Source organism: Polistes fuscatus, unplaced genomic scaffold (genome assembly GCF_010416935.1).
Source record: "Polistes fuscatus isolate 324 unplaced genomic scaffold, CU_Pfus_HIC Scaffold16, whole genome shotgun sequence".
NCBI lineage: Eukaryota > Metazoa > Arthropoda > Insecta > Hymenoptera > Vespidae > Polistes > Polistes fuscatus.
The window spans coordinates 1,380,785-1,408,118 of record NW_025113064.1 but is presented as its reverse complement, the minus strand read 5'-3'; the positions used below and the strand labels follow the sequence as shown (position 1 = coordinate 1,408,118).

Below are 27,334 nucleotides of genomic sequence, written 5' to 3'. Positions count from 1 at the left end.
TATATCAAATAAATAAATGAAAGATTAATAATGCGGCTGATATTAATACGAATCGAATCAGTATTATTTGTCACGAAAAAACGTAAGAAAAATAATAATATTTTATTTAAAATTATGCTTTTCTATTCGATGATTTGATTTTACGAACCGGAAATATAACTTTATTACCCTGAACTTTCTCGAAGGATCTCGAAGGATCTCAAAGGTTCTAACGACAAAGACAAAATCCTGCACCGTCATATCCGCCTAAAGTTTCCGAAATCTTCCCACACTTCTTCCCACCATCGAATCCTAGACTTCCTTTTGTCCTTACTACTCCTAGAAGGAAAGTTATGCTATGCGTGAGAGGATCTAATAGTGAACTATAACACTGTGCGTACGTGAGTTTAACTCCGGTGAAATTATTAGAAAAAGAAATTTGGATTCTGGTGCGTGCGTTTTTGAATATTTTATTATTTTTCGTGTTGCTTAATTGGCAATTAGAGATAACAGATATTTGATTAAAACAGATTTCCGTACCTCTAATCATAATGATAGAAATTATTAGTAATGAAAATGAAGATTCGGGTATTGGACGTTGTTCTTCTACAAGTAGTACTAGTGGCACATCGACAGATTCTCAAAAGGAAGAAAATTATGATATTAAATCGATTAATTTTGGAAATAAAATATTTCAAGTAAAAAAATGTGACAAAATTTCGTCCAAAAAAGTAATTGTCTCGATAGAAAATAAAGTATACGAATTATTACCTCAGAAAAAATCTACGATAAAAGATGAAAATTCTACTACGATGAATAAAAATCAAGAAAATGAAAACGTAGATAATAAAAAATGTAATAAAGAACAAGAGTCTAATGTTGAATTTAAGAAAAATGAATCGGAGAAAATCCCAGATAATAAAACATATGATCAAGAATTAAAAGAAAAGGAATATCAATTCAATATGGTATATGACTATTTAGAAGCCTCGCAAAAAGAATGGGATCGATTAATTCAGGAATCTATTAATATACGTCTTCTATCGATATTTGATAAAGAAACTAACTTAAAAATAGCTAAAGAATTAAAAGAAAGAATGACAGATGAAGTCATATTGTTAATTAATAATTCAACTAACAATATATCTCTAAACGATATTATAGATTATTTACCAAAAATAGTTTCTCAATTGATCGAAAAATTAATGTACGAATATTTGCAAATAAAGATTAAAGAAAAAATTCATTCAGAAAAGAAAAATGATCTACTCGCAGAAATGGAAGATTCACCAAAAATGCAAGAGCGAAATGTGGACAACAATCTTAATAATTTGAATCAAAAATCTGATCAAAGTCAATTGGAAACACCAGTAATTGAGAAATATGAAAATGAGGAAAAGGAATCAAAGGAACGAATTAACTTAGAAAACCAAATGAGAAAATCTGATATTGCTAAGGTAAGAATGGATTTTTTCTTCTTTTTTTTTTTTCATTCTGATCAACAGCACACGGTTTTTGTTTATCCAAACGGGTTAACAATCCATTGTATTTTGTTTATTTGTGGAAGGATACTTTGTCCTCATAATAACACCACAAACAATTATCTTAACGTATATATATATATATACGTTATTATACGAGTTTATACATGATCTCGAAAGGATAAATTTAGAAAAAGAAAAAAAAACAAGTAAACATCACGCGGTTAGAAGAAACGAATAATATAATCGAAAATTTAAATACGATTAAGAATACAATATTTCGAACAATTATTCTTATTATTTTATTATTATATTATTTTATATATTATTATATTATTATATTATATATATATATCGTTTAATGGGCTTACACGGTAACATTAAATATTTTCCTCACAGTTAGAGAATAAATTTTATATTGAATTTTACGTTAAATTTTTTGGAAGCCCTTACCATTTTTCAAAAAATTATCATATACGTATTTGTAGAAATATTAATTAATGATTAATGATAATTTATCTTTTCTAGATGGAGTTAAAGAATATGGGATCTGCCCCCAGACGATCCTTTTTTGCTGATGAACTATTTGCATATATGAGATTAAGGGGTAAGTATAATAATATCATTACATTAAAGTTGAAAGTTTTCATTCTATTTTTTTGTGTCATTATTTTCTTTCAGGAACACCGATCCTCGAATTACCAGTATATGGTGTAACACGATTAGATTTTTATTTATTATATAGACTAGTTATCGCTCGGGGTGGTTACACCGAAGTTACGAAAAACAATCTTTGGAAGAATGTATTGTCAAGTTTAGGAACACCTTGTAAATCCATGTACGCACCGGATCAATTACAACAGCTGTAAGTTATTCCTATCTAAAATGTGTTACTCTCTTTTTAAGGTGACAATATAGGCCCGTTGATTATTAATAGATATAAAATATTAAACTCGGTAAAATTAACGGAATATTAGAATTGCTAAACAACATATTATTTTCTTCTTTTATTTTTCTCGTATATTTTTTTCGTTTATATTTTATCTATCATTTTATATATTATTTCAGATATGAACAATATTTATATCCGTACGAATGCGAGAAGAAATCTCCCTCAATACTAACGACTTTAATAGAAACAACTGTTAGACGTCCAAATTTGCAAGATATCATTTCTCAAAGTTACGATCAAGGTGCTAATAAAAATTTAGAAAGTTCAAATACTCGAGCCAATCCACCAGTTTCGATAGATCATTTATATAAAACTATATCGCATCAATATAAAAGACCATTATCTTTATTTTTTGAAGACAATGAAAAAGAATTTAAGAAAAATATTAAATCAAAAATAGAATTAACAGGAAATCAATCATCGTTAGAATTAAGATCTATGAAGGACGAATCAGAATTCGAATTATCATGTGGCACGATTATACCTGAAATTCGTTCGCTATTAGAATCAAAAATTGAAATAGGATCATCTACAGATGAACAATCCTCAAGAGCACCAAGCGAGACAAAAACAGAATCAGAATCAGAACCAGTATATGAACTTACATCGAAATTCATATTAAAAAAAAAGCAAGAAAACGAACGGGAAACTTCTAATTCGAAATTAATTTTCATGAATCCCGTTACATTTACTCTGATTTCTTTAATTCTTTTAATTATTTTACAGTCGTTAATTGTATTTAGCGGAATTACTGACATTTTTTAAACGATCAAATGGTTGGTATTATTTAATTTTATCCTGACGTTTTGGTTTTGTTCTCTTTTATAATTTTTTTCTTTTTATATATATTTATATTTATATATATATATACATATATATATATATCTATCGATAATTAAATTGTGCAATACAAATTAAGAAGATTAATAAGCCTTGCTTGATTAATTTTCTTATTTATTTGATTAGTATTTTAGAAGATACTTCATTCAACAAATCTTCATTTTATAAAAGTTGCTAACGTAACGCATTTGACTTTAATCGTGCCGGTTAGAAAATGTTTAGGGATTTTTTAGTTATAAATATAATTTCTATTATACCTTTTACCAGACGAATTCATACGCAAAAGTAATTTTCATTTTTAAGGTAAAAAGTCTTTTACTTTATAGTTCAAGACAAATACAAACTAGTTATATTGGAAGAATTATATTCTATGATATGACACACATATGATTGAGAAATGTAATTTCTTATGTGCCATATTGAAGTAAGAACATTTATTCATTAGTATGATAATTGTTTATAACAAAAAACTGACCTACTCGATTGGATATTATATTAAGGCATTGTATTTAATTGAACTATAACTTATATGTTAATGAAAATTAATCAGTTTTAATTAAACATATTTTCCAAAATATTTATTAAATGATATATTTAAAACAATGTGATATATACGAATTTTTATTAAAGATTAAAGAATTTTCAAATCATGTATATATCATAGTATAAAATGATATATATATGTAATCACATATATTATTTAATATATATTTTCATTTGTTTAAATAGATTTCATTGTTAATATTAACATTTAACATTACAACAGCATTATAACAAATATTAAGTTAACATTAATATTAATATTAATGTTAATGTTATATTTCTAAATTAAATACAATGTCTCGAATTGTACCTATTTTTGAATTAATTCATGGACAAAATTATAACGTCGTTAAATTTAATTTTTCGTAATATCTGAAGAAACAACATTTTACATTTTTAAAAAATATTATTATCTATATATATATGTATATTTATAGAACATAAGTGAAAAGATAATAGATGATATTCAAGTATAAATGAAAGTCTAAAGAAGGAACCGAAAAAAAAAATAAAATAACAATAGGCCTGAAATTTGTAATAAATAGAGAATAATCGAATGTTTAAGACAGGCTAGTAAAAACATATAAACGAGTGTTAAAAATAAAAGCGTGATTAGAAAGCGATTTAAGCGAGACATACCTTTTAAGGGTTCTAATTCTTTCTTATGCATTATTGTATTCTTTCATTTTTCATATTTTGTATAATTTCTTATTTATTTTATATTATTAAACCATTATGTATCACATTAGTGTTGAAACCTTTTCATTTATTTCATATAATAAATATCTTTTCTCTTTTTATTTAGAAGGGGATACAGATTGTTTGAAAAATCTAACACGATTACATCATGATCTAATGCAAAATCGTTTCAAAGAAAAAAAACATCCAAGGAAAAATGCATACCAATTAATTTAAAATGAAAAAAATATATATGGGTGGGTTGAAAAGTTGTGAGCCTAGCAAGAAGCATCCAAATATCATTATTTACGATAAGTATGCACTTTGTGTCGTTAATTAGGGATGCAAGTTGCCCTTAGATTCAACAGTTACATCTGTAAGTGGGAAATACAGATACACTTTAATTAAATAAATTGTACAACCAATGAGAAGTTATGATTGGCAAGTATGCGTGATCATTGGCAGGTGTAAGTCTAGCATGATTTTGTGTATCAGTCGTTGGTGAAGATAACTATTAGTGGAGATAAATGATTCGGATAATATAATAGATAAATTATGCTCGCGAATAGTAGCAACTTTATTGCGAGTTAGTTTAAAAAATAAACCAATTATTACAATGATTATTAATCAATTATTTTGTTACTTTCGGTTCAGTTCGGTGCAAAGAAAAATTTGAATATTTTATCGATAGGAAGTGTGTTTCGTGAGAAAGTTAACTTGAAATTCGTTAAACGTAAGATTCTGTGTCTGTGTTTTTGAATATTTTATTATTCTTCTTGTCGATCAATTGCAAGTAGTATAAATAATTGATATTTGAGTAAAACAGATTCACACGTATTTCTAACAACGATGTCGGAAGTTCTCGACGATGATACCAAAGATTTAAATTTGGAAAATATATCTAATGATGGAAGTATTGAGCTTTTAAGCGATTCAGCAGAGGAAAGATTACTATCAATGCAATATGATGAAATAAGAGAAAGGAAAATGATAATACTCGAGTACGAATCAAATATAATTAATGATGATCTATATTGGATCAGTATAGTTGGGAAAAAATTTCAAATCAGGGAATGTATTTGGAATGAATCGACAGAAGATAAAATAACTGTAACGATAGATAATAAAAAATTTGTGTTAATGAAGAAATCGAGTAAAATACCAAAAATAGAAGAATCTGATGTTCATAGAAATGAAACAAGTGAACAGAAAGAGAATCAATCTTTCATGTCAAGTGGATCAGACAAAAAACAACCACCACTTGTCAAAAATCGTGTATATACACCATGGTATAACCCTGAAAGTATAATAGAGAAACAAATACCTTATGATAAGGAATATGTAGAATCTATGAATCATGACACTGTAAAATGTTTGCAACATTTGTTAGAAATTATTCAACTGATTTTTGTAGGATTAAATAACATAAAAATCGATGAAGAGGTTCTTGTTAATATTCTTGAAAAAGTAAAAAAGAAGTATTATCTTAATGATCAAATGTTTACAATAAATACTTCGGAAGTAGGGGAGCAAATGAAAAAATACTTCTTAGAAAAGATGAAATCTATAATTGCCAAACAAATCGAAAATAAAAGAGGTATAGTGATGGGATATCCAGCATTAAAAAGATTCGATGCAGGCAGCAAACTGTTAAATAATATTGAATACAAAATCATTGGAAGCGATTTATATAGTTTAAAACGACTCGAAGCATGTTCGTCAGAAAATCAGGATACAAATCAATCGAAAATGAGAAGTGAAGAAATTGCGTCATCCGAAAAAATTGCAGAAATGAGAACGACTATGGTGAGAAAGGAACCTTTATTTCGTTCTTTGTAAAGTTCCGTGTCCTACGTGTATATATTTATTTATTGATTTTAATATTATTTGCACATTTATTTAGAAAACATTATTACAAGTTAATAGAGATTCATATTTTATTCTAGGAAAATCTAAGATGTAAGGAATTTTCCAACAATGAACGTGAGAAATTTATCGAAGAACTAATTAAATTTTTGCTATTTCAGGGTGAGTAATATTGTTTAAATTAAAAACAAGCTACATTCTATGAACACAAAAAAATGTATAAGTTCGCGAGTATGTTCATAATAATTACGATAATCTAAGTACCGATATATAATTCATTGTTTAATAACTTTTTAATGATAATAATAATAATAATAATAATAACTGCTTTTTGTAATTACGAGAAAAATAAATATTTTATCATTTTTCTGAAGGAATATTTTCTCGGAAAAATAGTTTTGCCTTTTGATTCAATTTATTTTCCACAGGAAAACCAATTATTAAAGACATAACACTGGATATTTTTTCACTGTATAAATTCGTTACTGCACATGGCGGTTTTGTCGAAGTTACGAAATTAAAACTTTGGCCAGAAATTTACAAGAGGATTTACGGAAGGAATCACAAAATAAATGTTCATATGTACGGATATAGTCCAAGAGTAGGTTCATGCTTTTCACGGTATTTGTAAGTGATTTTTGAAATTTGTACCTTCTCATACGATCTTTATTTTTCTATATAACGATCATGCAAATTGATTATTTTTAATTGAATAACGCAAAGATTTTTGATTTGTTTTTTCTTCTTTTTGGTTTTAGTTATACACTATATCTCTATTCGTATGAACTATTGAAAGATTCGTTCCCAACTCCATTTTGGTTATTGCCAACAAATAGTGTTTATTGTTCAAATTTTAGAAGAAGAATAATTCCTAGAAACAGAGATATATTATTTAGCGAAAAATCAAATCTATCCAAAATAGCAATTGAAAAATTAGTGCGATATTTAAGATCCAACAAGTATCCTAATCCCGATTTATTCCCGAAATCGATAACTTATATTTTACAAAACAAATACAATACTGATGAAAATGTTTCAACGATGTCTTCGACAATTCAAATTTCCGAGACTTCAATGATTCATCTTAAATATCCATCGTATTCCGAAATTCGATCAAACGAACCAAATACACAAATAAATATGGCAATGAAAGAAGATTCTTCATCGAAAACAATATGTCGAACGGATAATAGAAAAAGAAACATGTCGAGTCTTCGTGCAAATAGAAGTGACATACCATCATCTTCTACGAATCAAACAAAAGAGAAACCACAAGTAGAAATAACTAATCTACCTGAATCTGATGAATTCTTTAAAAATGATCCAATGGAAATAACAAGCGAATTACTATCAGAAGAAGAATTAGAATTAGATTTAGAATTGGTTACAAAAGTAGATCCATCAACGTGAGTAAAGACCATAATTATTTTATTTTATTGTTTCTTTTTTTTATTTTCCCCATCGTTCGTTTTATTTTATTTGTAATCCTAAATTTACATTAAAGGTATTTTAATAACTTAAATTAGTCAAATGATTGATAATGAATCTTCGATTAAAACTTTGTCATTATTAGGCATATTATTAAGCGTTTCAACTTTTTCTATATATTTCATTTATGTAATATATTTTTCTTTTTTATTTTTTTTTTTAGTGCCACAAGCGAAGAAATTTATTATACACCTAATACTTCATCAATCGAAGAGGATTGGTCACTAGCCGAGGCTTGGTTAAAAGAACAGGAAGAATAGCCAAAATCAAGATTTACTATTGTACAAAAAAAAAAAATAGACAAAAAAAGAAGCTGTTACAAAAAGTGAATTTTCCTTTCTATTACAGATACGTTCAATTTTTCTCTTAGATGTTAATATTTAAAAGTATTTAAACACGCTAAATTATTTTTAAGTATCTTTGTTTCCTATATTTATCTAATTACTATTTACTTTGTTTCGTTAATATTTAAAAAATAATTAGAATATATATGATTCTCCCCCCCCCCTATTTAATTTTTTCTTTTGCTGTTTTTCTTATAGTCAAAAAAAAGATTTGTTTTAAAAGTACGTTAATTTGTAATCTTTAGTGCAACAATAATGATAAACGTAATTTTAAAATTATAATATTCGGCTTCCGATAACTTTATTACACTTCATCGTATCAAACCGATATATTTCAAGAGATGTTTACTTCACGACGACTAAGTACAGACTAATTGTTTTTATTTCACGAAATATCGTTATAATTAAAATAATGAAAGACCTTTTACCGATCGAAAATATAAACAAACGCGAAAATTTTTAACGGGTTACTTTAATTAATTATTCGAATAAATTTATGTAAATTATTATTTTTAGAAGCTTCGATAGTTTGCGTTTCTTTTTTTTATTTTCTTGTAGTTTCCACGATTACGTTATTATTCTTATTTAAATTAACATTTGATTTAATTAAAGTTTAAAGATTAATAAATAGTTCAAACGGTTTTATCTTATAGATTTTTTCTTCTATGCAATATTCAACGCAAAACATATTTAAAAAAAAGAAAAAAAGAGAAACACCTAATCTTGTACAAAATTATCGTTTAGCATACAAAATTTGTATTCGTTTTGCTGTGTCCCAACACAAGTTTTATTAAACAAAAATATATATTTTTTAATGTTGTGTATGCTTTACAATTTACATGTCCAGTATTTAAGATAATTATAATCTATATAAATAAAGTGTCCCAATAATCATATTACGAAAAAAGAAAAGCCTAATACAAATGTAAGATATAGTATAAATGTAGATTTGTTCATTTTATTATTTATTATTTATTATTATTTATTATTTATTATTAATTTTATTTAACAATGTTTTTGACACTTTATATATACGATTACAAAATATTTTAAAATAAAATATAGACTATAAATAATAATTAAGTTTGAAATCTTAAGTTTGAAACATCTTATCAATTATTAATATAAATTATTTATTATTAAATATGATAAATTTATAAAAAAAAAAAAAAAAAAATATGTAAATTAAATTCGTTTTTTTACTTATGTATACATGACACAAGTACAATAAATAAACAAAAATATACAAAATAACATTACCTTGCAAAAAACAGCAAAGTATTTATTTATATATCAGTTCTTAGCTAAAAAAAAAATAAAAAAAAGACAAAATATTATAGGATGGAATTATAAAAAAGAAGAACTAATTCTTGTTTATTCCGCCGAAAACTATAACAGCACGCGTTTCATGTGTCGATATCGATTATAATTTGTAATTTATTGTTGTTAATTTCAATTTTATCGTAAAATTCATATCAAATTTGTTATTATATTATTTTATTTCAAAGTTCTCGTGTTATTGTTTCAACATTTTATTAATGAAATATAATTCTGTAATTTGATCATTTATATTTCATGAACAAAAATTCATATTTTTCAAACTTTAATTATTATTTTTGTTTCCAATTGCTTCTAATATCTTGATTATTATTTTATTTTTTTTTTTTTATTTTATTTTATTTTATTTTATTGTCTTCGTAAGAAGCACAATTTTTTATTTTATGGAAAATGAAAAAACGAAAGATTACGATGAAAATAAATGAAAAATGAAAAATTTAAATGACAGTTAAAAAGTAAAGAAAATAAAAAAATGAAAAACTATGCGAAAGAGCTTTCGAAATGATTCTTTTCTTTTTATGTTTTGTATTGCCAGCTATAACGCGCTATAAATTCACGTTAAGATAATTTTAATGCACTAAATTGTATCAGCCTGGTATCAATTCATTACGGTTATATTATTTTTTATAGTCCTTATTCTATTCTCTTTGGTATCAAACATAAAGTATTAAATTATTTCAATAAAAAATATTAATCAATTTATGTTATTATTAATATAACATAAACTATTGTAGCACCATTATATTCACGTTACCAATTATAAGTTATATAAATGAAATATTAATTGATTCAAATGTTTTGTAGTATTGAAGACGTTGAGTCAAAATTATTGCTAAATTATTGGAAAATTAATGAAGCAAACGTGATAATATTATACCTATTAATTAATAAATGATTTGAGTAAGTGCAGCAAAACTTTTTAAACTAATATTCCGGTACTATACTTATTAACGTAATAAAATCTTATCTATTACAGAACAATTCTCTACAAACATGTAATTGGTATGGTAAATAAATACTTTTTTACTCTCTCTATCTGTCTTTCTTTTTCATTTTATGTAACGAAATAATTTATCACAAGACTACTTCATTTTGTGAATTAAATTATCCGGTTGTTTTCATAAAAATGAAAAATATTATTAAAATCGCTCAATACTTCATTTAAATTAAAGCTAAGGTAAATTAAAATCTAATATCACAGATCGTTTTAAAAACTACATAACTAGTCGAAATATTCGATAATTTTCTTTTATTTTTGATATATCATGAAATTACTTATCTCCTGCAAGCATTTTCGCTTCAAGTAGTTCATTCTGTTCGAAATCCTTAAAAATGTTAAGTAAAGCAACTTTCTCTTCCATGCTGGCAAATGCTTGTATTATCGATAATTTCGACAAGTGTAAGAGATCTTGTTTTGAAAGGTTAAAAGTAATAGCCGCGATAGCGTATTCTTCCGACAAAGTTGTTTTGCAAATTCCTTTATCTCTAGTCTGTAAATAAAAAAACAAAAACCCATATACAAATGTATTGTATTGTGTATATGTGATTTCTATAAAGAAGAAATCAAATATTTGATATAAATATAATCCAAATAATGGTTTATACTTACACAAATACTTATTGGATGTTTGCGCTGATATAAATATTTGAAATGGTGTTCCTTGTAAGAGTTTACCTCATTGTTATCAACATTATAGGTCAAACATAATTCTGTTAAATAGAAACAAAAAAAAAAAAAACAAAAATAAATAAAAAAAAAAAAGTAAAGAAAAAAACGTAGCAATTATATTAATCTTTAAAAATATCTCAAATTACTAACCAACTGGTATGTTAGATTTTAATAGTTTTTGGAAAAGATAATCAGCACCATGGAAAGCAGGATGTACGCAAGTACAATGAGTTAATCTGTCAGGTTTAAAATCAATCATTTCCCAAGTTTCCGTATGGTTAGGAATCTATAAAAACCTTTCCTTGAATAACTGGCATACTCAATATTACATTTATATAAAATGTATAATAATAATTTTGATATATTTGATTTATATTAAATCATATAGACAACGTGAGTACAAAGAAATATTCCAACATTGAAAGATCATAATTCCAAAATTAAAAAACTTATATCAACTTATGGTTGACCAATCGTTAATCATGCAATATTTCTTTTGTAATCACCTTGTAGATTGTATACGAATATTTATATACCTCAGCACAATTCATGATAATCTTTAAATGATAATTCCGACATAAATTCAAAAGATTAAGAAAAGAATTATCGTTAAGGGGATTACCATATAATTGAATACCAACAATTAAATCAGGATTTAGACTGTAGTACTTAAATATCAATGTACAAGTATCTAAACAGTCTGTATAATCATCAGTTCGACTTATTGAAAATATTATTTTAACCATTATTTGTGGAAGCACAGCCTTAGCTATACTAAAATAAAATTAAAAAGACATTAATATTAAATTTTTCTTAATAATAACAAAATTTTTGATTAATTAATTATTTTTCTTATTTTTTTTTTACCGGACGGCATGTATCACAGCCATAATATATTGTTCCTTTGACAAGTTAGAACCAATAAATTGCGGTGTAACTCTTAATTCTAAATAAAAAATATTATCATCCAGGAATTCTTTGATTACGTCGCAAACTGCGGTTGTAATGCACTCCTGGGTTCCTATCAGCCAGTCATTCATGACATATAATTTTTTATATCTGTTTGACAAAAATAAATTGAATTAAAGAAAAAAAAAATTATAATAATAAACTATGAAAATGTGATAACGTGTATGTTCTCTTTCTTTTTCGATTTTCAATACTTTACTTCCAATACTTATAAATAATTATTACCATTTATTGCAATTGTAAAAAAAATATATATATATATTTATGAGAAAAAATAAAAATATAATAATAATATTAAATTATATATATATATAAAAAAAATAAAATGAAGAAAAAAAAAATAAAAAAAAATAATTGACACATACCGTTCTAAGGTTTTAGGCGAATGAAAATAATCTAAATATTTGTCGAGATTTTCTCGGCAGGGATGACGATCGTATAATCTAACAACTGTTGAAATGCTAAGACAACCAGTTAAATTAGCATTTAATTCCTAAGAAGAAAGGCAAACGAAGAAACAAAAAAAAATTAAAATAAATATAAGAGATAAACAATAAATCATTAACGTACAATAATGCAAACGTGTTATTTTCAAATGTTCAATATATAACACTTACTATTTTCGGTATTCTTCTACAAAATGCTCTCATATCATCATCCTCACTCATCTAAAAATGATTAGAAATATTGATCTAATAATCGCATATATAAAAAGGAGAAAGTGAAGAAACCTAAGAAAGAAAATCAAACCATATACAACAGAAAAACAATACATCCCTAACGTATAATTTTAAATATTCAACAATATATTTACCGGTTTTTTTAATATTTCAAATTTTAGGGTGTTTAAAGTACTACTTTTCCTTTCTTCAGTTATTTTACCTTTAACCTGAATAAACAATTTTGCTTATTCATTTAAATATATAAATATATGTATTTATAATCATAATTTTATACAGTGACGGGCAAAAGTTATCATCTAGATAATTTTCTCATGTTTTCGTCGTAAATTATCGGCTGACCCAAAATTCAAACTGGGTCGAAACTATTTAACACATTACTTCATTAATTTTTCAAATAAATAGTATTAATTTGATTTTATATAGTATTTGATTTTATCATTGAATACGAAACATGAAAAATCTATCTGGTGAGAAACTTTTACACGTAACCGTAAAATAAATTTATTTATTTTTATTTTATTTATTAATTATTAAGGATTATGTAACAATATTAACTGATTAGTTACCTTAAAATTTTTCCATTAAAAGAATTAAGAATTCACCGCTCGATTAAATATTGCACTAATGATCCCATTAAATTAAACTCAAATCTACCTGCTCGCAATATTAATACAGTCTCTTCGAGCACACCTTGCGGTGTAACAATGAAACTATTACCAATTTTAAATATTAATTAAACGTTGAAATTGAATAGATTTGGTTAAGATTAGAACACGAATAATTCTATTTGACTATTACTATTTACATTATTTAGATTACAGAACTTTTATATACAATATTACGCGAGATGAATTGAATTTACGAAAACGTAACAGAAATAGAAACCTAGCTATGGAAATTGATTCTAAATATATTCAATATTATTTCTATAAGAGCAAGAAATATTCGGAAATATTACGACAAATATTACCTAAACGGATGAAAAATAAGAAAGACATTTTAAAAATTTATTATTAATTATGAAAATAATATTAATAAATATCTTTGAAACACACGATTCTAATTGTTAAATAAAACATTTTTAAAACATTTAAGACTACGACACCCTGTATATTAATATTGGAAATATTACTAATGAATAAAATTATGCGTATGAAAGAAATGTTAAAGAACTGACATAATCCTCACAATCAACTCAGCAACAGTTTCAAATAACACTTTTAACTTGGGTGTCTGTTATCCGAAACTATCAACCAATATGATCACTTATTCATCGACCATCCTTAACTATTATGATCAGGTGCACATCGCAACAATGATAACTATTTATATCTCATGATAAACGATTAATTTATGTCTTAAATATGAATTCAAATAAAAAAGAAAAATTCGATGCATTTATTGAAAAGTTTGTTATATAAAATTTCGAATGTCAGTTCGAGAGTTTTCAATCTGCAAATTTAGATGTTAAAGATGCATCAAGTTCTGATTGACCAATCACTGAGAAAGTCGATGAAATGATGGAAAAAAGCTGTGCAAGACCAGCAGGTCGTGAAATTGTCAAGGAACTAATCAATGATCACAAAATAGTTTTAAATCATTTGAAGAATGCTAGATATGAAATATGAAAAAAATAAAAACAACGACTTATTTTACTATTCCATTAAAATACGAAGAAATGTGTTCCTCGACCCAATATAAACGTTGAATACATTCAATCGATTTTGATTGTGTTAGAATATTGATTATGGTATCGATAGAGGTTTTTTAATAGGTGTAAGTTGATCGCCGATTGGAAGGGGGACTACTTAAAGATATCAAGAATCGTAGCGAGCATATTCGTTAAAGTTATTTTGCCTTGATCGTATTAATTCATTTTATAGATACGACTATTTTTTAATCTCTTTTTTTCTCATTAATTTTGTGTTGCTTTACTAATTAATTTTTTTTCTAAGTATAACATTATGGATAATAATCGTGGAAAAGAAGACAAACAAGGGTAATTACTGTTATTCTTAATTACAAATCTTATTTAATTATTTGACTAATATCTTGCAATTATTTTTATATTTATTTGCAAAGGTATTCGTAAATTTAATAGCAAAACTGTTAATAAATTATTTTAATCTTTTATATAATTAGAAAAATGTTTGTTGCATTGTATCAAACAATTAGCTATACTTTGATTTATTATTGATACCATCAATGGCAATCTTTAAAAAAAAAAATTAATAATTAAAAAACAAAATTAAAAAGGTCTCCAATGAGGTCCTCGACAGTGACTGGCCAAGATCAATCATTTTCAAATACTAATGTATCAACTACAAGAAAACCATTACAAGAACATGGTACAATTATTTGTTTAGTTTAAATTTTCAAATATACAATTATTCATTTAATTATTATAGATTTTAAACATATTCTTTTTGTTTTAAAGATGCCAGCAATGTTCTTGTTCTTGGAATGGAAGTAAACGGTGTTAGGTATCAAGGCGTCCTGTTGCCACAAAAAGAATGTAAACGAAAATAATTTAAAGATATCAACGATCGGAAGAAAAAAAAAAAAAAAAAAGAAAAAAGGTGACAATTATTATAATTAATTATTTTTTTTATCAACAAATTCAAGAAATTTTTTAATATTAATTCCTCATGATAATTTAATCATTTTGTTGATTATCTTCTATATTTTTATTTCATTTACCTTGTCATAATAATTCCTTGAGAGATACGAAAAATTAATATCAATTTTCAGCGACCGATAGGTGACAATATATTTAATGATATTTTTCATTAATAAATCCATCAGATGTTTCATTATATTAATCGTTTAATATTTTTATTTTATTTAAATTATTATAATCATTTTTTTACGTTATAGGAGAATTTATTTATTGAAGTAAATTTTCGATTTGTTTCTTTATTCTTTACGAAGTAGGGATACATTCATAAATATAATACTGTTGCATGCTTGATTCTATCACTTACCACCCTTTATCGCATTTCCGGGCTATATTATGGCTAGTGCGATCGTATATATCAGAGGTACTCAACCTTTTCTTTTGATATACAAATTGCATACGTTCATTTCTTATATCAATGAGACCGCACATTGATACCGGTTGCAAATTGATGACTAAAAAAAATAAAGAATTTCATCGCGTTGGAGACCATACGCGTTGTAATAAAACATTGATAGGATCTTAGGCTTTGATTATAAGGGCGAATAGGTTGAGTAGGCTCGAATAACGTGTAAACAAATATTTTATATCTAAAACTCTCTTAGTAATCTTTGTCGACGTTCATGACAGCATCTTCGTCATTCAGTTTAACATCAGACACGATCGAAAACCGAGTGAATTGAATTTTCTTCTACATCGAATAAGAATTTCATTTACAGTTATTCAAATCTAAAAAGGTTCATTATCGTTATTAGTCCGATGATAATTACGTGAACGAATTAACGCGTCGCGTTTGATTATTTTAAATCGAAAATTTGTGAAAATCGTAAGGTAAGAAAAAAAATGAGTTTGTTTTTTTGTTAAGATCAAGATTATGTGGATATAATGATTTTCTTTTCGTGTCACGTTATCAATAAACAGAGTATTAATTCTTTGTTAAATTAATTATAAGGTATTATGCTCTTTTTATTGACTACGAGATTACGAGAATATCATCGAAATTGAACTGATCGATATAATTCAATGAATCATTGAATGTCGCCTTGACGATTCCCATATTCTTAGCATAATCCAGCCGTAATTAAAGAAGGCATTATGCTTAGTATACGGAAAGTCGTAAATGTGCTACAATCATCGTTAAAATTAGATTCAAAAGGATTTTTTTATATAATTTTTAATATAATAATAAATTATTTTAATTCAATTCATGAATATATTTTGATTTATTGAATAAATCTTAAGTAGAAGTCAAAAAAAAAACAACAGAAAAAAAATTAGAATATTAAAATAAAAAGTTTAATTATTTGTTTCATTATTGTATGTAAAATAAATAAATAAATAATCATTATTTAATGTATTTGTATTATTTACATCAGTTCAGCTAATTATAAGATTAAATTAATCTAATGTATGAAGTCAAGTGGAAAGTAAAAGTTTAACGAGTAAAAGATAATTTTCGATAAGACGATGTTTGCATCAAATTTATTCTTATCAAAGTGACATTTAATGTCAGTTATAATTCGAACCTCATCTCGTGAACAATCCTTCGCTTTATTGTCTCTTACGATTATTTATTAATTATATAATTTTAATTATTATTTCTTTTTTGGTAAATTAAGAAAAGGAAAATAAAAAATGCGCGTCGCAGTTGTCGGAGCAGGTGTTATCGGATTAACGAGTGCATTTGCATTGAAACAAAATAATCCTGAGCTTCAGGTGACTATATTTGCGGATATTTTTACACCAAATACAACAGGTGATGGAAGTGCTGGTCTTTGGGGACCATTTTTACTCGGTGATACTTCGAAAGAAGATATTTCGTAAGTTTTATTTTGTCGCGTCGCGAATAAATGCATTTCTTTTTGTCTTATCTCTACGTTATTATCAGTGTGAATTTATGAACCGACAAATATTATTGCGAGATTTCTTTTTATAATCTTTCATTTCTTTTACTTGAAAAATGACAATCAATTTCGTATTAGAAAATGGGCCGGAAAAACGCATCGTTTGTTTGAACAATTTTGGAAATCTGGTCTAGCTAAAGAAGTTGGGCTCTGCCTTTTACCGACAACTCGTGTCACCAGTGAAACAAATGATGACTTATCATGGCTAAAACTAGTTTATGGTGTTCATCATTTAACTAAGGATGAATTAACAAAATTGAACAAGGAACATAAATCCAATTATATGTATGTGTTTCCATTAATATGAACTTTTTACATTGTTTTTAGTATTCCTTGTCCATTCCTAAAACAAGTATCACATATCACGAAACACCTTTGTATATTTGTTAAATAATTTCAATGAAAAATATGATAAAACAGAAAGTTCTACTTTTTTTTATATATAAAAAATTATTAAAATTAATTTATTACGAAAATAATATTACTAATTCTAGAAATGGTTGGCATTTCGTGACATATACTTGCGAGCCTACGTACTTTTTACCTTGGCTGACGAATAAATTTGTCGCATTGGGTGGCGAACTGAAGAGAAGAAAGATTCGTGACTTAGGTGAATTAATTGAGGATGGCTATGAAATTGTTATAAATTGCAGTGGTCTCGGTGCACGAGAACTCGTCAATGACGACACTATGACAGCCGTGAGAGGTCAAGTTTCTAGGGTAACTGTATACTTTTTACATATGCACACACATAAGTATATACATATGTACATGGATATTTTACATATACAGAGTGGAACCAAAATTTCTGGATAGAACTACGAACATTCCTAAATAAGCTAAAAGTTGTTAGGTGTTATTAAAAATCAATCTTTTTCTTTTTTGTCTGTCTCTCTATTTATTTTTCATTACGCTATTAATTTTTTTTATTAATTTATTTATTTAGGTAAAGGCACCATGGGTGATGCATTGTATCCTAGTGGACGACGATCATTGCAATTATATCATACCAAAGTATTATTTATACAATATTAATTAATATTTAATCATTTCTTTCTGTTCATATTATGACTACAATTTTATATAATGTTAACATTTAATTTTAACTTTCATTGATATCAAAGAATTTGTTATTTTCAGTATAAATAATGTCGTCTTAGGTGGAACTCATCAAGAAAATGATTATGATCTTCGTGTACGAGATGAGGATTCTAAATTTATTTACGAAGGATGTCATCGTATGATTCCATCTTTGAAGGTAACGAATAAAACTTTAAATGTATCAAAAATTTATATAAGAATTATTGTTTTTAAATTATATCAAATTTTCTAAGCTTCTAGTTTTTAATTAATTTTTAAAATCACCTAATAACTTTTAGCCTAAACTCTTTATAACAACTGTTAATAAATATTTAAAATTAATGTCGTAAAAAGAATTATTTATTCGTATAGAAAGCTGAGATTATAAAATCATGGGTTGGCCTACGACCTGGAAGACCAAAAGTTCGTTTAGAATCTGAAATTTATATCCGAAAAAATGGTAAAAAGTGTCACGTAAGTTTATCGATATTTGATCGTATCTATTACTATGTTTTCTTCTCTCTCTCTTACTCTTTCCATTTTTTTGTTATATGTATAAACTAGATGAGATTTGTTAATTTGCAATTAGGTGATTCATAATTATGGTCATGGTGGTGCTGGTTTAACTTTGAGCTGGGGATGTGCACTCGACGTAGTTGAAATTGTTCAAAATCTCAATCGAAATGAAAATCAAATTTCTAAATTGTAATATTTTTTAAATTTTATTTGAAAAAATTATGAACGAGTTTCCGTATCTACGAAGAAATATGAATGAACCGTTTAATTAAACAAAAATTGTAAATAAAAACTGTATGAATAAATGAGCTAATAATAATAAAAAAAAACAAATCCTATTAGAAAACTTGAATGCAGAAAGAAGTAAGAAAACAAGAACTAATTAAAAGAAAGTATAATTAGAGATACACATACATGCATAAATACGAAAGTTCAAAGGTACATTGACCTATTTATGATTTCGTGCACGTGATACGAGACTGCAGAAATTCTAAATACGTCCGCAACAATCTAATTGAAGCAAACAAACTATGGAAATAGCTCTCGCACACACAATACCGCAGTGCACGGTAATATCTCGAAAAGATCGGACACGTTTAAAGTATTTTCCACTAGACTATCGTTTATATGTGTATCGATAATTATCCAAGTGATCTAATTTAAAAATTAATTAAAGTAAAATACTTCTATATAAAAATGCAATCCGTTTCTACACAATAATAACATCCTTTTTATTATCTTTAATTAGAAAAATATTGGATATTTTTTTCCTTAACATAAAATATCGATAATAATTGCATTTTTATTTTCTATTTTCCTAAATAAAATCGAGTTACTTTGATACTAAATTGAAATCTCAAACAAATAAATAATCGATAATGACAAATGAACGATAATCGATTAACATAATTTATCTAACTTATCTCGTGACATAATAAGAATAAACTTTGATCCTATCGTCCTGATTATTCGTTCGCGTTAGTTTCTAGATACAGGTCGTGATCGTAAATTATATTTCGTATCGAAAAGATAAAGCAAAAAAACTAAACATACTTTTAGCTAATACTTTGAGAACAACCATGGTGAATTTAAAAATTTGAAATCCCGTGCATAAAAATATAGAAGAATAATATCAGAGAGTGATGTACGAGACAACAAGGACTCGATACAGAAGAGAAATGATAAGTTTTTGTCATGAACAACATCTTTGAAAGTATTACCAAACATAATCTATCGGTATTGAAAAAGCCAAAAATTCGTGCTAAATCTGTACCAAGAAATTTACGTGAAAATCATTACGAAGAATTTGGTGAATCTATTTGTAATAGTAATTATTCTAAAACTCTCATTCGAAATGATTTCAAACACTTTACTAAAGATACTGAAAGAGGTATATATATATACAATTATTCTTATTATTGTATAAACTTTTTTATTCGGTGTTTTATTTTAATTCGTTGGTAGATATCTTATGTGCAGAGAGTGATACCGAATCGAGAAAAATTAATGTTGAAAATTCGAAAACAAAGAAGAAAAAGAAACGAAGGTAACAAACATGCATATACACACACACCTATCAACAAGAAACCCTTCATCAACCTAAGACACGTTATGATTCAATCCAATACAATTACAAACGAATAAATTTTGTTCAATTTTTTTAATAAATAAAACTAACAAATGAGGAATAAAATATAATAAATCTTCTCTTTGATAGATACTTAACAATTTGCACGAATAATTGCAAATACGAAGTAGTAAGACGCGTAGCAGCACGATTTGGAATGAAAGAAGTTACAGAAGACAGTAGTTGGAATTTGTATTGGACTGATCTCAGTGTTAGTATAGAACGTGCCAAGGATATGAAAAGATATCAAAAGATCAATCATTTTCCTGGGATGACAGAAATATGTAGAAAAGATTTACTTGCTAGAAATCTTAATCGTATGCTAAAACTTTTCCCAAAGGATTATAATTTCTTCCCAAAAACTTGGTGTTTTCCTGCCGAGTAAGTAATAAATTATATTTTAAATGAGAAACGTCTAATAGTGATCGAATTAAGCAGATAATTGCAATGTATCAACTTGTCCTGGTTTTCTCTATCGTAATTATTTATTTATAAAATGTAAAAATTATTGAAATTTATAGTCATGGGGAAGCTATTGCTTACTCGAAGTTACATCGATCTAAGACTTTTATAATCAAACCGGATACTGGTTGTCAAGGACGTGGGATATATTTGACAAGAAGTTTGAAGGATGTTAAGCCAAACGAACGTTTGATCTGCCAAGTTTATGTTTCTAGAGTAATTAATTAATATAGTTAAATGAAATTTAAATATATTAAGTAAAAAATAATTTATTATATATTCCAGCCTTATTTGATAGACGGATACAAATTTGATCTTCGTATCTATACATTGATAACATCGTGCGAGCCTCTCCGAATTTACGTCTACAATGATGGCCTAGCAAGGTAATTAAATCATTCGAATAATTATCATTCGATGATCCGAAGATTTTCCTCGTTAGATTTGCTACAAGTAGATACAAGGAACCATCTTGTCATAACACTTCCAACGTTTTTATGCATTTAACTAATTACGCTGTTAACAAACACAGTCGTATGTACATCGTCGACGAAGAAATTGGTAGCAAAAGGTTAGTATGTTTATTCTATATAAAATGAAACAATTAATATGATAATTATCCTTAATAGTAGAATATCTGATTTGAATAGTATTTTAATACTAAATCGACTACAATAAATGAATTTGATTTATTTAGGAAAATTTCGACATTATTGAAATGGTTAAAAGTTAAAAACATCGACGTTGACGATTTATGGAATAAAATAGACGAGATTATTATCAAAACTATACTTGCTGCACATCCTGTTCTTAAACACAGTTATCGTACATGTTTTCCAACTCATGACAGAACTTATGCATGTTTTGAACTTTTAGGATTTGATATTTTACTCGATTGGAAACTAAGACCGTATCTGTTAGAAGTTAGTATAACAAATGAAGATTAGAACATTGATATTATTTGAGTAACCATTTTTTAAATAGGTCAATCATTCACCGAGTTTTCATACAGACGCACAAATTGACAAAGATATTAAGGAATCTCTGTTGATTGACACCTTTGAAATGTTGAATCTTCAACAGTGCGATAAGAAAAAGATCATTGAAGAAGATAGAAGACGTATTAGGGATCGATTACTTCAGGGTGTTACGTTGAAAGATTTTAAGTACGAAAATTAGAATCGATACAATAATTGAATCATTTATTTTGAAAGCCGTGATAATTCAAAGTTAAAAAATGAATGAATTATTGTTATTTTAGCTCAAATCATGATAATACAATGATTAATGTATCGAAATTGGAAAAAGATGATCGATATTACATCGAAAGACAATTTAAATGGGAGGACGATCATATTGGTAATTTTCGTCGAGTATATCCTTGCAACGATGATAATAAATATCAACAATTTTTTAAACAAAGTGGTACAACAGTCTTCCAAGAGACTGTAGCCTCACGTGCACGCGAGGAAGCTTCTAAAGTGCAGAGAGAAGAAAAGGAAGTTAGTCTAATAAAAAAGAACTATTAAATGAACAGATTTTTGTAATCTACGAAGTTAAACTTGTATCCTTGGGTATTTTTATGGCGAAGAACAAGATCACCTCCTTTTTCGATTATCGATCATTGCAATATTAATAAAATATTTGTAAATTAATATTACTTTTTAAAATTTTTAGACCAGATTAAGAGAACAAGAGAGTAAAAGGATTAATGGCAGATGGTGTGATCAGAAACTAATTCCTGAAAGCCCAAATGTTCCGCAGAAGAATATTACCAAACGATTGGAACACAAATCTTTTACTTATTTCAAAAAGATGATACCAGTAAGATTTGAAACGAATTTTGTGTTTTATTTTATAAATAGTTTTTCAAGATATATATATATATATATTTATTAATTATTTATAATATTTATTATTTTACCAACACGCGTCTAGATTTTATTAAATTTTGAAAATGATGTATTAAAAATTTAAAAATAAGTAATAGTAAATGATTAATATTATTAAAGACTGTTACACTTGAATCCCGGTACACTACGTATATAATTTTAAAAATCATGAGATTTATATATATAATATTTAATATAATTTTTCCAACCTAATAGCAAAAAGCAACAAACTTAACACAAAATTCGAACAAAGTTCTCTCTTCCTTTGAACCTGAAATAATATCAGAATCTGAAGAAAGAGAAAGAGTAACCGCATTAATTCAACGTGATTTTCTTCTAAGAAGTTATGGTATACTCGAACAAATTTACATGGCTATGAAGCAGAACGGTACACTTAGAGACAAGGATGTAAAAAAATATGGCATCTACGGGAGGCTCGCATTGAAAAATGAGAAAAATTTATTGTCTCAGAAATTCCATCATTCAGCTTGTCAAGAAAGAACATTAAAAATTTGTAATCATCATAATGATCATCCTAATCATCGATTGAATCATTGTCCGTAACCGTTTATCCAAGCAAGTAACATAAAATATTATATTTTATTAAGTTTATTTTAAATGAATTTATTTTTAATCAAAAGTAAAACTTCCAGATCTAACTTGCAACACGAGGCACCCATTTATTCAAATTTGTACCGAAAAAAGAAAAAATATTAAGTAAATTTTCGTTAATATGCATTCTGTTTTCTTCTACTATGTAAATTATGTATAGAATTATTAAATAAAAAAAAAAGAATTTATATAAGTACATATATAATTCCGATGCTAACCGCCTATACTAAAACCTGTAGTTTATTCCGTATTAAGGTTTAAAAAAAAATGTAAAAAAAAAGTTAATTCATTAATTGCCCTGTTAAGTACACGAATTTAATCAACAACACAAGGAAACCTATCCTGAACTATAAAAATAGACGATAGAATATATAATTTTCACGAGGAATTCCTTTTTCGAAATTCCTCATGTGCTCATCAATAAATAATTTAAATAATTAGAATCAGCAGCTCGCGTGTGCCGATTAGGACCTATCATCCTCGATATGATCGACCATTCGAGGGAATACAAATTTTGTTACTCACTCGTTACCAGCTGTTATATCACACTTATGTGACATTTTAGAATTAAAATGACGCATATGTGAAATATGAACAATAGCATTAGAAGTTCTGCGATGGCTCCAAAACACTCCTACTTTGCAACAAGCGTTGTAAACTAGCGATGAGAGGGTTCCTCGTTTAAAGAAGAAAGTCCATCTTCATATCTATCAAATAAAATAGAATATAACGATAAGTTATCTGCGATATGATCGAAAATCGTATAAAAAGAAATCGAATACAATGTAAATTAAAATGAATACTTACAATGCATTCCAATGGGATGCAGCTCAGTGGCACCATGGTGATGCATCTCGCGTGAATCTAATAACGCGTTATTAACGAAAATAAGAAACTATAGATGAGTTTCTTATCGCGGAACCGAAATTTTATTATACGGCGAACAACACTGATTTTAATTCGCGTTCGATTTTAAACTGTTTTGTACCCGATCACTGACTTTAAAGCGAATTCAAAGACTGCTTTGCGCGCAGTCAATTGAAAGAAACAAATTTCACACTAAAAACAGTTGTAAACACTGCATTTTTTTAAAAAATAAGTAATATTTCTGACTGAAAGTAATATCAAACTTGTAAAAAAAAGAATTTTTTTAATAAATAAGTAATATTTCTGACTGAAAGTAATATCTAACTTGTAAAAAAAAGAATTTTTTTAATAAATAAGTAATATTTCTGACTGAAAGTAATATCTAACTTGTAAAAAAAAGAATTTTTTTAATAAATAAGTAATATTTCTGACTGAAAGTAATATCTAACTTGTAAAAAAAAGAATTTTTTTAATAAATAAGTAATATTTCTGACTGAAAGTAATATCAAACTTGTAAAAAAAAGAATTTTTTTAATAAATAAGTAATATTTCTGACTGAAAGTAATATCTAACTTGTAAAAAAAAGAATTTTTTTAATAAATAAGTAATATTTCTGACTGAAAGTAATATCTAACTTGTAAAAAAAAAAATTCTTGACGAAATCCTTATTATTCTATTTTTATCTTTGATACATATCTAGAGAAATATTTAAATTATATTTATTATAGAATTTTAAATAATTATATTTAATTTTTAGTGTGAAAAATGTGTGTGCCTTCAAAATGCATTTATACATATATTTTAAAAAGTATTCATAGCATTCAAATGGAACAAATCTCAAAGATCGAAGATCACCTGTAACAAAAAGAAAACTATATTAGTCATACAGTCAATATGATAAAATAGCCTAACATATTAAATCGTCCAATTCGCAGATGCACTTTTTTCAACTGAGTTCTCCAATTATTTTAATCAAATCTCTAATTACCGTGTTGTAATGAAATTAAATTTAAACGCGTGATTTTATATTTACATAAAATATATAAAAATAAAGAAATAGAAAAAGTACAAATATTAAGTGACTACAAAAAATAATATCTATTAATTATTGTAAAATACTTTTAAACTACATTATATAAAAAAGAAAAATTACAAATTTAATAAAATACGAACAAAGTGAAAAATTTTAAAGAAGAAACAAGAAAAGAGAAATTACCGTAATATTTACCGAACGTTATTTAAGCTTCAAAATTAATTATTACGAAAATTTTAATACTTTTGACTCTAACTAAACACATATGCATCTTTTGACGATATAGACACGACTCTTTGGTGTCTCAAGGAGATGGAATGGTCCATCATCTCCAATTACAACTAGAAATTAATGACGAGCAGAAAAGTAACACAATAAAATATGAGATGTGACTAGAGAGCTATTCTCGAAAAGTTCTAACTTGCTGTTGAACTTTTGAAAATAACTCGATAGTCTAAGTAGTTGCCCTCTTCATCCACAATTAAGTGGGGGCCTCTTCGGCATTTGCCTCTTCGGCATTTAGCCTCTTCTTTCTTCATCCTGAAAACTGCAATTGGACATTTTCCACGTACCAGCAAAATAAGACCTCTCATTCTTTTTTTTGCAAATAAGCACATATTTTGTTAATATTAAAATTCTCAATTATTAAAAAATTAATTTACATTTTCCGTTAATTATACTAAAGCTCTTAAACCATCAATGAAATTAGAGTTCATTGACCATGAGCACAATTAATTAAATGTCCAAGCAGATAATTATAGTCGATGACCTAAAAACACGTCGCACTTTTCATGTCAAGCAATAAAATGAAATTGAAATAAATAATGCAATAAATGTAAAGCATTTTCTTGCAATATTTTCATTTCATTCATTCCTTACATTGAATTATATATCAAATATTTCTAATTATAAGAGAAAATCGCGATTGTGCGAAGTGTTAGTTACAATACTTAAAACTAAGTATCAAATTCATCAAAGAATTTGCGAATTTGTTCGACTCTATCTCGTTCGAGATAGAATCGAAATAGAAATGAATCTTACAAATCGTTGCAAATGCCTTTGAATCATGATACATAATAAAAATTACAGAAGAGTCACAAAATAAAATTACAAGACAAACATAATAGAATGAAATGATATAATTTTGTAACAATTCTGTATAAACCAGGAGGCGGAATTTCCACTCCGGAGTGGAAGCAAGCCTAATGCCTTTCCTGGATCCTACCTACTTAAAATTAAAGTTTTCACATTCGCTCAAAAAAGTATGCTACCTGCCTGCCAATTACCCATATTTAAAAAGAGCAAATACACATACGTACCCACCCACACACTCCACGATTCTCTCACATACCACCAGGGTGCAAAAGCCTAAACTAGAGAGCATGCCCCGGGGCACCTCCGACACCCTAGTTCAAACGCGTGTTTTCTAAACTTATGGGAGTACGTACCAATGCTGTAATCGACTGCCAAGGCTAGTGGTTATTGCAATAATGACTAAAGCAAAAATACAAGTATACACTAGTATATATGCATACTAGTAATATACGAGTATATCAAAGTTTCTGCAAATAAATGCGGTAACTCTACTATGAAAAACGATTATTAAAAAAAAAAATTAGAAATATTTAATAGAAATATAAAAATAAAGAAACACACACGCGTGTATTTTTCATATCACACGTGATATGTAGAAGTAATGCTCTCAGTATTAAATGATGTATTATCTAAAAAATATCCCGAAACGATGTACAGAACACACTACCTAATACGCACACACAGGTGTAAAGTACATCGTGCAACCACTAACACAATAACAGCCGCCAATTTGGGAGAA

General features: G+C 26.7%; 3 protein-coding genes across 4 annotated transcripts; 2 read left to right on the top strand and 1 right to left on the bottom strand.

The window, feature by feature from the left end:
* Window positions 1–10,780: 10,780 nt before the first annotated feature.
* Window positions 10,781–12,815, bottom strand: LOC122514976 (adenosine deaminase-like protein). Its single transcript, XM_043632112.1, has 7 exons — window positions 12,765–12,815; window positions 12,513–12,640; window positions 12,046–12,237; window positions 11,715–11,952; window positions 11,329–11,464; window positions 11,119–11,219; window positions 10,781–10,999 (listed from the first exon to the last, which is right to left on the bottom strand). Exons 1-7 carry the CDS (start codon window positions 12,813–12,815, stop codon window positions 10,781–10,783), a joined length of 1,065 nt encoding a protein of 354 aa, XP_043488047.1.
* Window positions 12,816–16,146: 3,331 nt separating this feature from the next.
* On the top strand, window positions 16,147–19,349 carry LOC122514787 (D-amino-acid oxidase). 2 transcript variants are annotated; one of them, XM_043631822.1, is made up of 8 exons: window positions 16,147–16,338; window positions 17,127–17,327; window positions 17,490–17,696; window positions 17,906–18,131; window positions 18,358–18,425; window positions 18,552–18,669; window positions 18,864–18,965; window positions 19,081–19,349. In XM_043631822.1, exons 2-8 carry the CDS (start codon window positions 17,143–17,145, stop codon window positions 19,198–19,200), a joined length of 1,026 nt encoding a protein of 341 aa, XP_043487757.1. In that variant the 5' UTR covers window positions 16,147–16,338; window positions 17,127–17,142; the 3' UTR covers window positions 19,201–19,349. The 2 variants fall into 2 exon arrangements, with proteins under 2 accessions (XP_043487757.1, XP_043487756.1); XM_043631821.1 differs by lacking the exon at window positions 16,147–16,338 and having other exon boundaries at window positions 17,012–17,327.
* A 127-nt stretch (window positions 19,350–19,476) lies between these two features.
* Window positions 19,477–23,665, top strand: LOC122514785 (tubulin polyglutamylase TTLL13P-like). Its single transcript, XM_043631820.1, has 13 exons — window positions 19,477–19,576; window positions 20,067–20,397; window positions 20,472–20,553; window positions 20,725–21,015; window positions 21,156–21,312; window positions 21,382–21,482; window positions 21,539–21,667; window positions 21,794–22,019; window positions 22,081–22,262; window positions 22,358–22,598; window positions 22,774–22,920; window positions 23,205–23,568; window positions 23,642–23,665. Exons 2-12 carry the CDS (start codon window positions 20,202–20,204, stop codon window positions 23,550–23,552), a joined length of 2,100 nt encoding a protein of 699 aa, XP_043487755.1. The 5' UTR covers window positions 19,477–19,576; window positions 20,067–20,201; the 3' UTR covers window positions 23,553–23,568; window positions 23,642–23,665.
* The last annotated feature ends 3,669 nt before the right edge of the window (window positions 23,666–27,334 follow it).